Source organism: Panthera pardus, unplaced genomic scaffold (assembly GCF_024362965.1).
Source record: "Panthera pardus isolate Hobbes unplaced genomic scaffold, ASM2436296v1 HiC_scaffold_21, whole genome shotgun sequence".
NCBI lineage: Eukaryota > Metazoa > Chordata > Mammalia > Carnivora > Felidae > Panthera > Panthera pardus.
The window spans coordinates 5584223-5598418 of record NW_026526777.1 but is presented as its reverse complement, the minus strand read 5'-3'; the positions used below and the strand labels follow the sequence as shown (position 1 = coordinate 5598418).

General features: G+C 55.6%; 2 protein-coding genes across 2 annotated transcripts; both read right to left on the bottom strand.

Moving 5' to 3' along the window:
• Positions 1-350: 350 nt before the first annotated feature.
• On the bottom strand, positions 351-4477 carry FCER1G (Fc epsilon receptor Ig). Its single transcript, XM_019433262.2, has 5 exons — positions 4328-4477; positions 1490-1581; positions 1284-1319; positions 871-891; positions 351-734 (listed from the first exon to the last, which is right to left on the bottom strand). The coding sequence occupies exons 1-5, from the start codon at positions 4374-4376 to the stop codon at positions 672-674; spliced, it is 261 nt and encodes an 86-aa protein (XP_019288807.1). The 5' UTR covers positions 4377-4477; the 3' UTR covers positions 351-671.
• Positions 4478-5023: 546 nt separating this feature from the next.
• Positions 5024-14073, bottom strand: NDUFS2 (NADH:ubiquinone oxidoreductase core subunit S2). The gene is made up of 14 exons (XM_019433258.2): positions 13938-14073; positions 13035-13141; positions 10790-10980; positions 8708-8828; positions 8423-8535; positions 8085-8159; positions 7852-7929; positions 7590-7675; positions 7074-7193; positions 6268-6397; positions 5896-5991; positions 5634-5717; positions 5434-5491; positions 5024-5241 (listed from the first exon to the last, which is right to left on the bottom strand). Exons 1-14 carry the CDS (start codon positions 14030-14032, stop codon positions 5204-5206), a joined length of 1392 nt encoding a protein of 463 aa, XP_019288803.1. The 5' UTR covers positions 14033-14073; the 3' UTR covers positions 5024-5203.
• Positions 14074-14196: the final 123 nt, after the last annotated feature.

The following is a 14196-nucleotide window of genomic DNA, read 5'->3' as shown; positions in this document are numbered from 1 at the left end:
GGCTTCTCCACGACCCGACCTTGGTTCAGTTGCCAGACACGGAAAGCGGGTGCGGGCGTCGTTTCTTGGGTTCCAATGTTTCTAAATGGGCCCAGACTCCCAACACTTCGCTCCCTGTTCGAGCTCCGTGCCAGAGAACCTGGGGCTGGGGGTCTCATTCCTGCCCACCCCCCGGGCCCGGCCCCAGCCGCCACAGTCAGCTTTTGTCCCTCTGACCAGGCAAGGGTCAGCCTGATGTCTGTTGGATTGTGAGCTCTGTAAGGTCAGGGGCTGTTTACTTAAAAATGGTATCTTCAGAACCCAGCCTAGTGCCCAGTGGAGGCTGAATAAATACGTGGTAAATGAACGAATAGGGTCCAGTCTGTGGCGGCTTTATTGGTGGTCCTCTCTTGTCATTGTCGAGTGGGGGTTGGAGACGGGAAAGAGAAGGGGGAGGAAAGGAGGGGAGGCGAAAATATAAACGTTCATGACTAGCATCTGAGCACAGGTCTTCGACGGGGAGGAAGAACCAGTGTGCACATTAACGGGGGGGGCAACGGGGGGGGGCGGGCATAGCATCATTGCAGAGACGGGGTCAGCTGGCATTAACGGGAGGCATGTGTGACGCCGACCATGAGGGCTAGGAGGAGAACAGGCGCGGAAGGATGCGGCCAAGGGCATCTGTCCTAAAGTTACTGGGGTGGTTTCTCATGCTTCAGGGTTTCATAAGTCTCCTGGTTCCGGGTGCTCAGCCCCTGGAGTCAGAGGTCAGAGGATGGTCAGGGCTCCCACCCACTCCCACAGACCCCATGTCTTCCAACAGTCACACAAAATCCCACCCTCTTCTGCCGACTTCCCAGGGCTGGGGTGGAGGGAGACAGGGTCACTCACCGTGTAAATGCCATCTGATTTCTGCGGAGGCAAAAGGGGCAAAGGCATTAGAGACCCACCCCTCCTTCAGGGTCCCGCGGCAGCGTCGTCCCCTCCCGGGGAGGTGGCAGGCCCCTGGGGCGGGAGGGTCCTCGCAGCGACACTCCAGGGCAGGAACGCCACGTGCCCACATGGCCACCAACGCACATATACACACCACATCCTACCCGCCCGTGCTCATGGTCACTCTTCACGTGACCCTCCCTTGTCACCCGCCGAATATTCCACTCGTGACTTGGCTAGGGATGGGGTGTGGGGGCGGGGGCTCTGAAGCTCGTGCCGGTCCGCACCCAAGACTCACGCCCTCCCGGAGGCCACGGACCCCGAGGCCGAGAGGCCGTCAAACAGACCCCCACGCGTGGAAGGGTCCCTACCTCATAGCTGGTTATCGCCGCCTTCCGCACCTGGATCTGGAGTGGGGGAAAGGTAATCAGTAACGGCGGAGTTAGTGGCCCAACCCCGTCCCTCCGAACTTCGCGGGGAGCCCCTGTCATTCCCGCTCCTCAAAGCCCTGCTGCTCGGCCGGCCCTCCCATGCCTCTTCCAGCCCTCTCCCCCCTCCGAGCCTCCCCCAGCCTTACCTTGAGTCGGCAGTAGAGCAGGGTGAGGACAATACCATACAAGAACAGGATGGCATCCAAGATATAGCAGAGCTGAGGCTCTCCCAGGGCGGCTGAGGGGATAGAGGGGGCCCGAGGGGTCGGGGCATCAGGGAAGATCTGGCACCAGGGGACAGAAGGGAAAGGGCTCCGGCAGGTAGGACGGGGCCTGGCGGGGAGGCTCCGAGGAGAGAGACACTGGAGCTTCCTCTCTGGATCCTATTCCTCGGCTTACCCTCTTCTCCCTCGCACTAGGGCAGGGCTAGGACAGGACGCATGGGGGGTACCACCTCGATGGCGCCCTACAGGTAGGTGCTAAGAGCCGAGCCCCCTGGGTTCGCGCTGTCGGCTCCTCAGGCGCCACTGAGCACTTCACAGCCCTCAAGGGACTTATCTGAGTTCACTGGGCTGAGACCGAAACCTCAGCCCAGAGGGGCAGGGTGACGGACAGGCGGTGACAAATTTCACTGAAGAAACCACAGGAGTGTCTCTGCTGAGTCCTGTGACCTGTGGCTGAGGGCTGGACAGGAAGGATGTGAGCCGGGGAAGGGAGGGAAGGCAGCTATTGGTTATCCCTGAGCCCCAGCCTCATCACCCTCGGGCCCACAGCAAGACACGTCGAAGTGGAAAAACAGGTGTCTGCTCTCCTAGGCCTCACAGATCCCGACGGCTCTGCGCACGGCCGGGAGAGCGTCTCGGCCCAGCCTCGGCGGGATGACAGCAGGCTGGATTCCGCGTCCGGACACTTGCCCTGTTACTCACTCACCCTGGGCCGCGGAGAGAGGAAGTTTTGTGCAATCAAAAAAAAAAAAAAAAAAAAAAAATCAAACAGCGGGGTGCCTGGGTGGCTCAGTCACTTAAGCCTCCGACTCTTGATTTCGGCTCAGGTCACGGTCTCGCGGTTGGGGAGTTTGAGCCCTGCAAGGGGCTCCGTGCTGGTGGTGGGGAACCTGCTTGGGTTTTTTCTCTCTCAAAATAAATACAGAAACTTAAAACAAAAATCAAACAAGGGTGGGGGGGGGGGCGCCTGGGTGGCTCGGTCGGTTAAGCGTCTGACTTCAGCTTGGGTCATGACCTCAAGGTTCGCGGGTTCGCACCCGGTGTCGGGTCTGTGCTGACCGCTCGGAGCCTGGAGCCCGCTTCGGATTCTGTGTCTCCCTCTCTCTCTGCCCCTCCCTTGCTCATGCTCTGTGTGTCTCCCTCTCTCAAAAGTACATAATAAAAACTTAAAAGAAACAAATAGGGTCTGAGCACCAGCCCCCGTCTGCCCTCAGCCCCTATCTGAAGGGCTCGTGGGCACACGAGCGAGGTCAGTGGAGTAATTTCTATGCCCTGACGCGCTTTCACGCAATACCGCGTAAATCTCAAAACTACCCCGTGGGGGGGGGGGGGGGACATCGTGGTCGCCATTTTACAAATGAAGAAACTGAGGCTGGAGACAGCTAAGTAACTCCTTGAGGGCCAGAGGATGAAGGGAGAGAGCTGGAGCTCAACTCCAGGCTCTCTGCTGTCAGAGCTCGTGCCCCTCCCTCTGCCTCAGTGCCCCTGCTCCGTTCTTGCCTCACGGCAGCATGCTGGCAGTCATGGAATCCCTCCCTCTCTCCGCTGCACAGGGGCGCTGCTGGACCCCCCCAATCTTTCAATGTCCCATCTCCCTGACGTTTCACTCACCCCCTCCTCCCCAAGCCTCAGCGGCAACCCTCTTCAAAAACCATACACACGGGCGGCACAAAGCGAGCGAGGGGTGGCGGATCAAGAAACTGAGTGACCGGGGCGCCTGGGTGGCTCGGTCGGTTGAGTGTCCGACTTCGGCTCAGGTCAGGATCTCACAGTTTGTGAGTTCGAGCCCCGCGTCGGGTTCTGTGCTGACAGTTCAGAGCCTGGAGCCTGTTTCAGATTCTGTGTCTCCCTCTCTCTCTCTGCCCCTCCCTTGCTCACACTCTGTCTCTGTCTCTCAAAAATGAATAAACATTAAAGAAAGAAAGAAAAAGAGAGAGAGAAAGAAAGAGAAAGAAAGAAAGAAAGAAAGAAAAAAAAGAAAGAAAGAAAAAGAGAGAGAAAGAAAGAAAGAAAGAAAGAAAGAAAGAGAACGAAGGAATGAACACTGAGTGACCGGAAAGAAAGAAGGAAAGAAAGAAAGAAAAAGAAAGAAAGAGAAAGAAAGAAAGAAAGAAAGAAAGAAAGAAAGAAAGAAAGAGAAAGAAAGAACAAACGAACACTGAGTGACCGGAAACCTAGAGCTGCTGAGAACTCCCCACATCTGCCCCCATCTCTTGGCCGGTGCTCAGGCCTCCGGAGCCGGGCATCGAGTGCTGCCCACACTCATGGCGGCTGTTTGCAGAATGGTCTATGCCAGAGATGGCCCACGGAGGCAGAACACGGGTCTATTTTGGTTGTCCTTGCCTCACTCCCAAGCCTAAGGACGGGCTCCCGCCTTCCTGAAGGGGCTCTGTCAGTATCGTTAACCAGCTAGAGATCACCTCCCGGCGGACCGGCCCAAAGACACCACACAGGAAATGCTGATCATGGGGAAGGGAGCTTCTCCCCAGACCGGCCCTACATCACACAACCATTCCCTGCCACACTGAAGCCTTGCCCGCTATCGATCCTAAAGGAGTCCAGACCACAAGGGAGGGAACCAGGACTCTCGCACCCCGATGGGGACCAGACGGGACCAGCCTCGAGGTCTCGGTGTCCATCTGAGCCCCGCGCCCACCTGCCCGCCACCAGCCCCCCTCTGCCCCTGCCTCGGCCCCCAGACGCGTGCCCTTGACTCCCAGCCCGGAGCCCGGCTTGCGGTCCCGCACCAAACCAGCTCACCTGCTTGTTCCACCGAAAGGAGGACGATCAAGAGCACAGCTGGAATCATCTTGGGCCGGAGCTGAAGGGCGGCGAGCCGGGGATCGGACGCGCTGCCAGCACTGTGCAGCTGTGCTCAGCGAGTGGCTCCCTGACCACAGAGTTCCCCCCTTCCTGCCCCGCCTTCCCCCAGCTTCGGCCCCTTCCCCTTCCTGCATTAGAGCCCGGGCGGCTCCCGGAAGGGCCGACGGAGGGAGCTCGATATGGGCTCTCACGCCTCAGGCCTTCAGTGACCAGGCCCCTGCCACCAGGGGAAAGGGGGACTCCCGCACTTGAGAAAGACCGCGTCCACCCGCCGTCACCCCCGCCCTGTTCAGATACATCTGGAATAAACCGTCCCTTCGAATTCCCTGAGAGCCCACCACAGCCCTTTCCCTTGCATGTGACGCTTGACCCAGGACTTGGGCAGAGGCAGAGGGGTTTACCAATTTGTGTAGGCAGCGAATTCCGGGCAGGGGGGAACCGAGAGGAAAAGAGGAAACGGGGAATGGAGAAGTGGGAAGGACAAGAGTCAGAGAAGGGGGTGGCGAGGAACAAGAAAGACTGCCAAGAACCGAGTCTCAGACAGAAGAGCAGGGTTAATTAATTAACATTCTTGAGTTTCCTAGCAAAGTGAAAGGCAGTAAGATACTGAGGAAGACATACCAGAAGTTTGGGCACAGGGGCCGGAAGGCGGCTTATTTATTATAATTTCTCCTTTTCTGGTACATGCACGGAAAGCCTGACAGCTAACTGTTCACGCACGTGTACACACACACACACAGAGTCCCTTTCCAGAGACGGCCAGGCTCCGAGGAGGAAGCAGACCGGCAGGGAGATCCAACGCTGTTCCCCTGCTCACCGATCCACTTCTCCAAACACAATATCTTGGGTACCTAAGAGACCGACGGGAGGAGGAAAAACGCGGTGTTATCCAAAATCCAGAACCCATCACCGTGCCCAGGAGATTGAGGATGTGGCTCTGGGCCCATTGTCTGTGCTGAACAGGAAGTGTTCGCTTTCCGCCCCCAATTAGAGTCCTGAACTCCCTCATCTGTGGCATCTCTGTTACAAGACAGGCCGCGTACCTATGATGGCAACAACATCTGCCAGCATGTGTCCCTTTGACATCTTGTCCAAACCGGCCTGGAGAGATTGAGACAGCAACAGTGTTAGGCAAGATTAGCAGGGTGGGAGGAGAAGCAAGGAAAGTGCGTGAAAATCTCAACCAAGGTCAGAAATTACGGACTCCTCTACTGGAGGGAGAGTCACCGGGGTCGGTTCTTACCAGGTGGGCGAAACCAGGAGCCTTGATCTTGCATCGGTAAGGGCGGCTGCTGCCATCGGACACCAGGTACACCCCGAACTCTCCCTGTCCAAGGAAGAAAGGTCGCTGCCTCCGTTAACAGGAAGAACACTCTCCTCTGCCCAGAAAACCTCTCTATTGGCCCGCGTGTCCTCTCTCGCGCTGGTGACCAAGCAGCTACTTGGACATCTGTCTCCGGTCCCCCAGCGCACAGACAGCCTTATCCTTCCCCGTCTCTCCTCACCTTAGGAGCCTCGATGGCGGTGTACGTGGCCCCCGGGGGAACCTGGTAGCCCTCTGTATACAACTTAAAGTGGTGAATCAGTGATTCCATGGAAGTCTGGAAAGAGGAAAAAAGGAGCATCAGGAAGCCGGTCCAAAGGTTTCCCGGGCCTCCCCCTCCCCAGCACAGACAATAACCTCTACCCTCGGGGAAACTAAAACCCACACAGCGAGCGAGAAAGCAGAGAAGACAGAGTGACAGAGGAGGCTACGGGAGGTTGAGACTCATATGGCGAATTCTTCCAAAAAGGAAAACTGAGGAGGAGGAGGTCATCTGAGGGTACTCCTCCCTGGCTGCTGGCCCCTTTCCCTTTGCCCTCTTCCCGGGGCCAACCTTCATCTCTGCTCGCTTAGGCGGAGACACTTTGGCATCATCGACCTTGATCTCCCCAGGAGGCATCTTGTTGAGACATTGCAAGATGATTCGAAGGGACTGGCGCATCTCCTCTACCCGACACAGGTACCTGGGGTGGATGAGACAGGCTCAGAGCAAGAGAGGACCGGTCAGGGCACGGGACGTGAGGCTGGGAAGGACGCCCGTGGCTGACCCGCAAAGGGCTGGCTGACTTTTTCCCCTTCCTCTTTTCTCCTAGCGCGGGATCTCTGCTTGGCTTGGCCCCAGGTAAAACCTACAGTCTTCTGGTTCTGGTCCTGGCTCCTGCCCCCTGTCCTCTCCTGATCTTCTCCCCCTACCGTGCCCTGCACTACTTCCCTCTTCAACTGCCCTCTTAGACACTTCCTGGACCGCAGAATGGGTAAGGGTCAAATTGACTCAAAAAGAAAACAAGCGAATCTCATTCAGGGTCAGCAAACAAGAATGGAACGTGAAGCTTAGACTCTGGTGGCAAGAGCCCCGGGTCAGGAGGATTCTAGTCTCAACCCCCACTAACAGGATAATCCAGGCCGATCGCTCCCTTTTTCATGCCTCGGCTTTCTCAGCCAAAACTAGTTCCATCTAAAACACGAGGATGAGGGCAAAAGAAGATGTACACCCGTGAAAGTGCTTCAAAAAACCACCTTGTTTAACAGACCAAGAGCTCCAGCAGATATGGGAAAATATGGGCATAAAGAAAGTAACCGAGAGACAGGTCAGACGAGGGGAAGCAGCTGGAAAACGAGCCGAGGGGACGTGGGCCTTACCTGTCGTAGCAGTCCCCTCGAGAGCCTATGGGAACATCAAAGTCCACCTGGTCGTAAACATCATAGGGCTGGGTCTTCCGCAGGTCCCACTGGATGCCTGAGCCCCGCAGCATCACGCCACTGCGGGGCACGATGGGAACAAGGGTCACTTTCCACAGACCAAGAGAGGAGGCGCGCTTTCTTCCGCCCCCACGCTCGGAGCATGGCCCGGAAGGCGCCACACCGTCCCGAAGCCAAGATTATCAGGCTGGAACTACCCCGTGCCCAAGGAGAGAAGTCTTTTTTTTTTTTAAATATTTATTTTGAGAGAGAAAGAGAGAGAGTGTGTGCAAGAGAGCAGGGGAGGGGCAGAGGGAGAGGATCCCAAGCAGGCTCCGCGCTGTCAGTGCAGAGCCCGATGCGGGGCTCGAACTCACAAACCGTGAGATCGTGACTGGAGCCAAAACCGAGTTGGATGCTTAGCCGACCGACACCCCCCCCCCGGCGCCCCCTAAGGAGAGAAGTCATTCCTCCCACCTAAATCCATAGTTCAGTGCGTCTTCGGCTGTTACGACCCCAATGTCGACTGTCCGATTTCGCCAGATCCTGTTGTTGGTCAGCATCTATCGATCAAGAGAACCGGCGCGTGAACACCCTCCACACCTCCCTCCAAACGCCTCTATATCTCTTCACAACTAGGGACTAAAACCCACAAGCTGCTTCGGCAGCACATACACTAAAGCCCACAAGCCTTTCTTGAGAGGGAAAGAGGGACTCTTCCCACCAGTTCCTATCTTACCTCTTCCAACTCATCAATCCGAAGTGAGAAGTTCTTAGAAAACTCATAAATGTCATCCATAAGCCCAAGAGGCAGGTCCTAGAAGCCAAACGGAGAAGGACAGAGAGTACAGCTCAGCCTCCCTGCCCCAGGGCTACAGGGTTGGCGTTTCCATCAGCCGGGGCTGCCCTCCAGTGGCCACAGAGGATACAGGCGTGGACCGAAAGTTCAAGAAGGCAGGGGAGTCCGCTCACCTGGTGCACACCTCCTGGCCGGACGTAGGCAGCATGCATCCGAGCCCCAGACACGCGCTCGTAGAATTCAAACATCTTGATAGGACACACTGGGAATTAGTGACAAAGTCCTGGGCCCCTAAGTCCAGCAACATGGTGGTCCACTCTCCTGCCCTCTGCCTTCTTGTGCCCTACCAACCCCTCATGACACAGAGTTCCTCAAGGACAGAACCCAAGTTAAATATACCTTCTTCCTCTACGTGTTCTTCGTTCTGTCTCCTTTCCATCCCTTGGCTCCTTCCTACCTTCTCCACTTCCTGTACCTCCCTGCCTATCCTATCCTTTCCTCCTTCTCTTACCTTCTCCCTCTCCTCAAACATCCAGAAGAAAGGGGTCATAGCCCCAATGTCCAGGGCATGTGTGGTCACAGCCATAATGTGGTTCAAAAGCCGTGTGATTTCTCCAAACAGCACTGTAGAGACAGGAAGACAGCGAGAGGATCGACAGCGAGTGGACACAGCGGTTCTGGGCAGCGTCTAGGGTCTTCGAACTAAGCCTGGGTTGGATGCTCCCACGATGGGAATGGTGCGGGAGGGGCACTAGGCTGCGCTCACAGCGGGGCCACAGGAAGGAGACGGGCATACCTCGGATCCACTGTGCCCGGGGCGGAGGCTGGATATTGAGTAACTTCTCCACAGCCAGTGAGTAGGCCTGCTCATTACACATCATGGACACATAGTCTAGCCGGTCAAAGTATGGAAGAGCCTGGGAAGAAGGAAGAACCTGGGTCACACCTGACAGGTCAGGAGCCCTCAGACTGCCTGCCAAAAGCATTGCTCTCAGTGGGCATCAAAAGTCTACGCTGCATTAACCTTCTAGTCTCAGGAGCTAAACAAGGCAGTGCCCGATATCCAGCAGCATGCTGGTAAATGTTTCTTTAACAGTCAAATCTCTGAAGGGGTGATTTGTTGCGTGTGCCCATTTCCACGGTGAAAATACTCCAGCAGGGCCAGCTTTAAGCTACCAACGTTACATAACTGAGCACAGCACTGGGCAGGGGAGCACAGTCTCTGCCATGCAGAGACAATAAAATCACTTAGGAGCACAGAGGAGTCAAGCAAGAAAATGATGAGCTCTGAGTACTTCTTACCCTGGCTTTTGATATAATTTATTAAATCGTAAGCCAAGGGGCGCCTGGGTGGCTCAGTCGGTTAAGCGGCCGACTTCGGCTCAGGTCATGATCTCGCGGTCCGTGAGATCGAGCCCCGCGTCGGGCTCTGTGCTGACAGCTCGGAGCCTGTTTCTTTTTCTTTAATTTTTTTTTTTAACGTTTATTTATTTTTGAGACAGAGAGAGACAGAGCATGAACGGGGGAGGGTCAGAGAGAGGGAGACACAGAATCCAAAACAGGCTCCAGGCTCCGAGCTGTCGGCACAGAGCCCGACGCGGGGCTCGAACTCACGGACCGCGAGATCATGACCTGAGCCGAAGTCGGCCGCTTAACTGACTGAGCCCAGGTGCCCCCCCTGGAGCCTGTTTCAGATTCTGTGTCTACCTCTCTGTGACCCTCCCCTGTTCATGCTCTGTCTCTCCCTGTCTCGAAAATAAATAAAACGTTAAAAAAAATTTATTAAAAAATCAATCAATCAATCAATCAATCAATTGTAAGCCAAGATCATTTAATTTTTAGTAATGGCTACGTTTAACAACTGGCTCACAAAATGCCCGGAAACATAACACTCTGTTCTCGCAAGCAGGCTTGAGCTGGCCCCGGCACACCACAGCCAACGCTCCTCTGGCCCACACGGCTGTCAGAGTGATCGGGTGAGTGAGAGATTTCAGGAAGACAGGGCCCTGAGAAGGACTGGATTGGCTTCTGGCGGGAACAGTTGGGGAGAAAGGGTTCTTTCCCCGGGACACCAAGAAAGCCAAGTCTAGCTGTCTGCCGAACCACTGAACCAGCTTCAGCTTCCAGGAAGGGGGCGGGGCTACGACAGCCCTCTCGGGGACAGCCAGTTCTTGTCCTGATGTCACTGTGACGCGGGTTAGTGCCGCACCGTTTAGCTCCACGGTCTCTGGGACCAGAAACCATCGGTGCCTGGACTCTCGGGGGCAGCGCAGTCTAGTCAGCTGGCTCTGTCCTAACCCCGTCACCCTGTGTCATCAAGCCCTCTCCTCATGACACTAAGACAAAACTTTCAGATGCTCACCCCGGCTCCAATTCCCTCAAACCTGACCCTCACCACTGGGGGTCACACAGCTCTCCTGAAACACGGCACACTGCCACAAACCCTCTCTCGGTCACTCTGACTCACTGAGTGTTTCGAAAACAAACCTAAGACAGCCGGAAGATACGAGAATCGGCTGTTCGTCCTAGGGAACTGACGTCTCTCCCCCCTTTCCCTGCCCCCAGGGATCGCGGCTTTGACGTATTGGTATGATAAGAACAGGGAAACTGAGGCATTCGAAAAAGGGCAAAGGGGTCAGCCAAAAGTCAGCCGGAGAAAAGCCGGTGGTGTGGTTCCGGCTCCAAAGCATTTCTGCTGGATAAACCAGATCTGGATGGATTTCAAACATCCCTTGCCACGTCCCTCCGTCCTCCAACCAAAACGGTCCTTGCATCCTCAACACCCTCCTCCCCCGGGGTTTTGGGGGCAGCAAACCGGCAATGCCCCAGGCCACAGCATGCCTAGGTCCCGTCAGCAGGCCCCTGTTCGCCCTCACACCTGCAGATAGGTCTTGTATTCAATGAGCTTCTCGGTTCCTCGGTGCAGAAGCCCGATGTGGGGGTCACACTTGCGCACCATCTCCCCACTCAACTCCATCACTAGTCGCAGGACTCCATGGGCTGCTGGGTGCTGGGGCCCAAAGTTCAGGGTCAGGTTCGTCACCATTGTGTCCTTTGGAGGGTCCACATCTGAGAAGTGGGAAATAGTTCAGAGCCAAATGGTGACTCCCCGGAGACAGCAAGGAGTCAGCCTCTCCCCGTCCCTCTTTCACCTCACCAATCCACACCTTGTTAACTTCCCAACTGCCAACATAACGGGGAAGAAGACCATCACACGGAAAAACGGGAAGGGAGATCGAGATTTTCTCATGAGGGGGGACCACGCACAAACCTTGCTCTTTCTTTTTCTGTTAGAGTTTATTTACTTTTCAGAGACAGAGAAAGCACCAGTGGGGGAGGAGCAGAGAGAGAGACAGAGAGACAGAGAGAGAGAGAGACAGAGAGACAGAGAGAGAGAGAGAGAATCCCAAGCAGACTCCATGCTGCCAGCACAGAGCCCAATGTGGGGCTTGAACTCACAAACTGTGAGATCATGATCTGAGCCGAAATCAAGAGTTGGGACACTTAACCGACGGAGCCACCCAGGCACCCAAATCTCGCCCTTCCATGTTTCCCAGAGTCCTTTTCTTTTTTTTAATGTTTTTTTGAGAGAGAGAGAGAGAGAGAGAGAGAGGGAGGGAGAGAGAGAGCACGAGCAGAGGAGGAGCAGAGAGAGAGGGAGACACAGAATCCAAAGCAGGTTCCAGGCTCTAAGCTGTCAGCACAGAGCCTGCCGCAGGGCTCGAACCCACGCACCGTGAGATCAGGACTTGAGCCGAAGTCGGACACTTAACAGACTGAGCCACCCAGGTGCCCCCCCCCCAGACCTTTTTAAAGATGATAATACTGATAACACTTGTATAGCTCTTACTGCGTACCAACCACCAACCTAAGCCCTTCACTGATTTTAATTAACTTAATTCCCCTAATAACCATACGAGTAGTACATTCTATTATTATCTTTATTTTGTTGGGGATGCTGAGGCCAGAGAGGATAAATGACTTCTCAGACAGCTAGCAAGTGGCAGAGCCAGGATTTAGCTCAGCTCGTTCAGCTTTTTTTTTTTTTTTTTAAGTTTGTTTATTTTGAGAGAGAGAGAGAGAGAGAGAGAAGAGAAGGAGGAGGAGAGAGAATCCCACGCTGTCAGCGCAGCGCCTGACGCAGGGCTCAACCTCACGAACCGTGAGATCATGACCTGAGCGGAAATCAAGAGTCAGATGTTCAAACAACTGAGCCACTGAGGCGCCCCTCAGGGTCCACGCTCTTAACCACCATGATACCCGGCCTTCCAAATCTATCTGATGAATGCCCAACTACTCAGGAAATGTCTATTTAGTTCTTGCTACCACTGAATGACAGCTGTTACCCTCAAAAAGCATACGATTTAATTTGGGAAATAAGTACACGTGAGAAACTAGTAACAGAGTTACCAACTAAGTGGCTTAGCTGTTAAATATTTAAAGGAAGAGGGGCGCCTGGGTGGCTCAGTCGGTTAAGCGGCCGACTTCGGCTCAGGTCACAATCTCGCGGTCCGTGAGTTCGAGCCCCGCGTCGGGCTCTGTGCTGACAGCTCAGAGCCCGGAGCCTGTTTCGGATTCTGTGTCTCCCTCTCTCTCTCTGACCCTCCCCCATTCATGCTCTGTCTCTCTCTGTCTCAAAAATAAATAAACATTAAAAAAAATTTTAAATATTTAAAGGAAGAAAAGAGTACTGTGAAGAATTCACGAAGGCAGGATCTGAGCTGGTTTTTGGTGTTGTTTTTGTTTTTTTTTAACTTTTAACATTTATTTATCTTTGAGAAAGAGGCAGAGTGCAGGTAGGAGAGGGGCAGAGAGAGAGAGGGAGACACAGAATCCGAAGCAGGCTTCAAGCTCCGAGCTATCAGCACAAAGCCCGATGTGGGGCTCGAACCCACGGACTGTGAGATCATGACCTGAGCCCAAGTCGGGGGCTTAACCGACTGAGCCACCCAGGCGCCCCAAGAGCTGGTTCTTAAATACAGGGAATGATTCAAATAGGCAGAGAAGAGCATCCCAGGCTATGGAATCAACAAAGATCAAATCTCAGAAACAAGGAAGTATCTGTGAAACTCTCACCTACACAGCGATGGGTGTGAGTTGGGACAGGAGCTCTGGGAACTCACCATTCCAAGGTGGAGGCTTCCAGTGGGCCGTTTCCTTGGTGGGGTACATGACCGCTCCCCCAAACTGCTCTGCCCATTCCATATCTGGCTGCCATTGCCGAGAACCTCTAGGGAGTTAAAGACAGATCCTGGACACAGGGGCCTCAACAGGGCTTGGTTCCTCTGTTCCCGTTCACTCTCAGGTGGGCCCAGGGAAGTGCCTGGGATTCTCCAAAGCCAAGTGACTGACACACAGCGTAGCTTAGGCAGAACGAGCTGGACCTCTAGAGGCTCCGTTGCTACTAACTGCCTAATTCCTGGTCACTCCTGGGCATGCAAGGTTAGGGATCCTAATTCCTTCCACTTCTCATCATGTTCTTCTTTCCACCTTGGTGAATATGAACGCAAGAAAGGTGCTTATTCACGGTCAACCAAAGACTAAGAGGTGTCCCGGGCCGGTGCATGGCGGGGGAGGGGCATGCTGGCTCCGCGGCTCGGCCCAGGTAAGACCCGAGTGATGCCCTGGGACCGACGCGGGGACAAGGGAGGTGTCTTGGCTTGTGCTCCTCCTTTATCTCCCTCTTCTCGTCTAACGAGACTTTTCAGCAGTCCCACGCCACCCGTGATGAGTGTTCAGCAAGGCACAAGGGGAAGGTGACACTATCACTAACGTTCAAGGGCACGGGCGCCCCTCCGCTGATTTCACCCCTGGCAGAAAGAGCTCGAGACCCTCTTTCCTCCCTCGGCCAGGGCGGGCGCCACTGCATCCTGGAGCCCGAGACAGAAGGCCTGGGCGAGGGGGTCACCGGCCTGGGTCATTCTTTCCTGGAGGGAGGGGGGGGGTGTCACAGGGCCCGCGGAGACCCCAGACCCGAGAAACCCTGGCCTCGGGGGCTGCGCGTCGAGGGCTGCCCGGAGTCTCACCTGCTGGGCTGAACGGGCAGCCGGCCCCCGACCCCGGACCGCAGCGCCTGGGCCGCGACGCCGCGGAGGCTGCGCAGAGCCCTGAGCGCCGCCATCTTGCCCCGCCGCGGACTGCGGGAAGGAGAACGGGCGGAAGTGCTTCCTGCGCGCCGCCTCGCGGGCTTCCCGCCCATTGGCGCCACGGGGCCGCCCTCTTGGAAGCTGGCAGGGTCGCGGGCGCCCGCCGACTACATCCGGGGTCGGCGCCAGGGCTTCACTT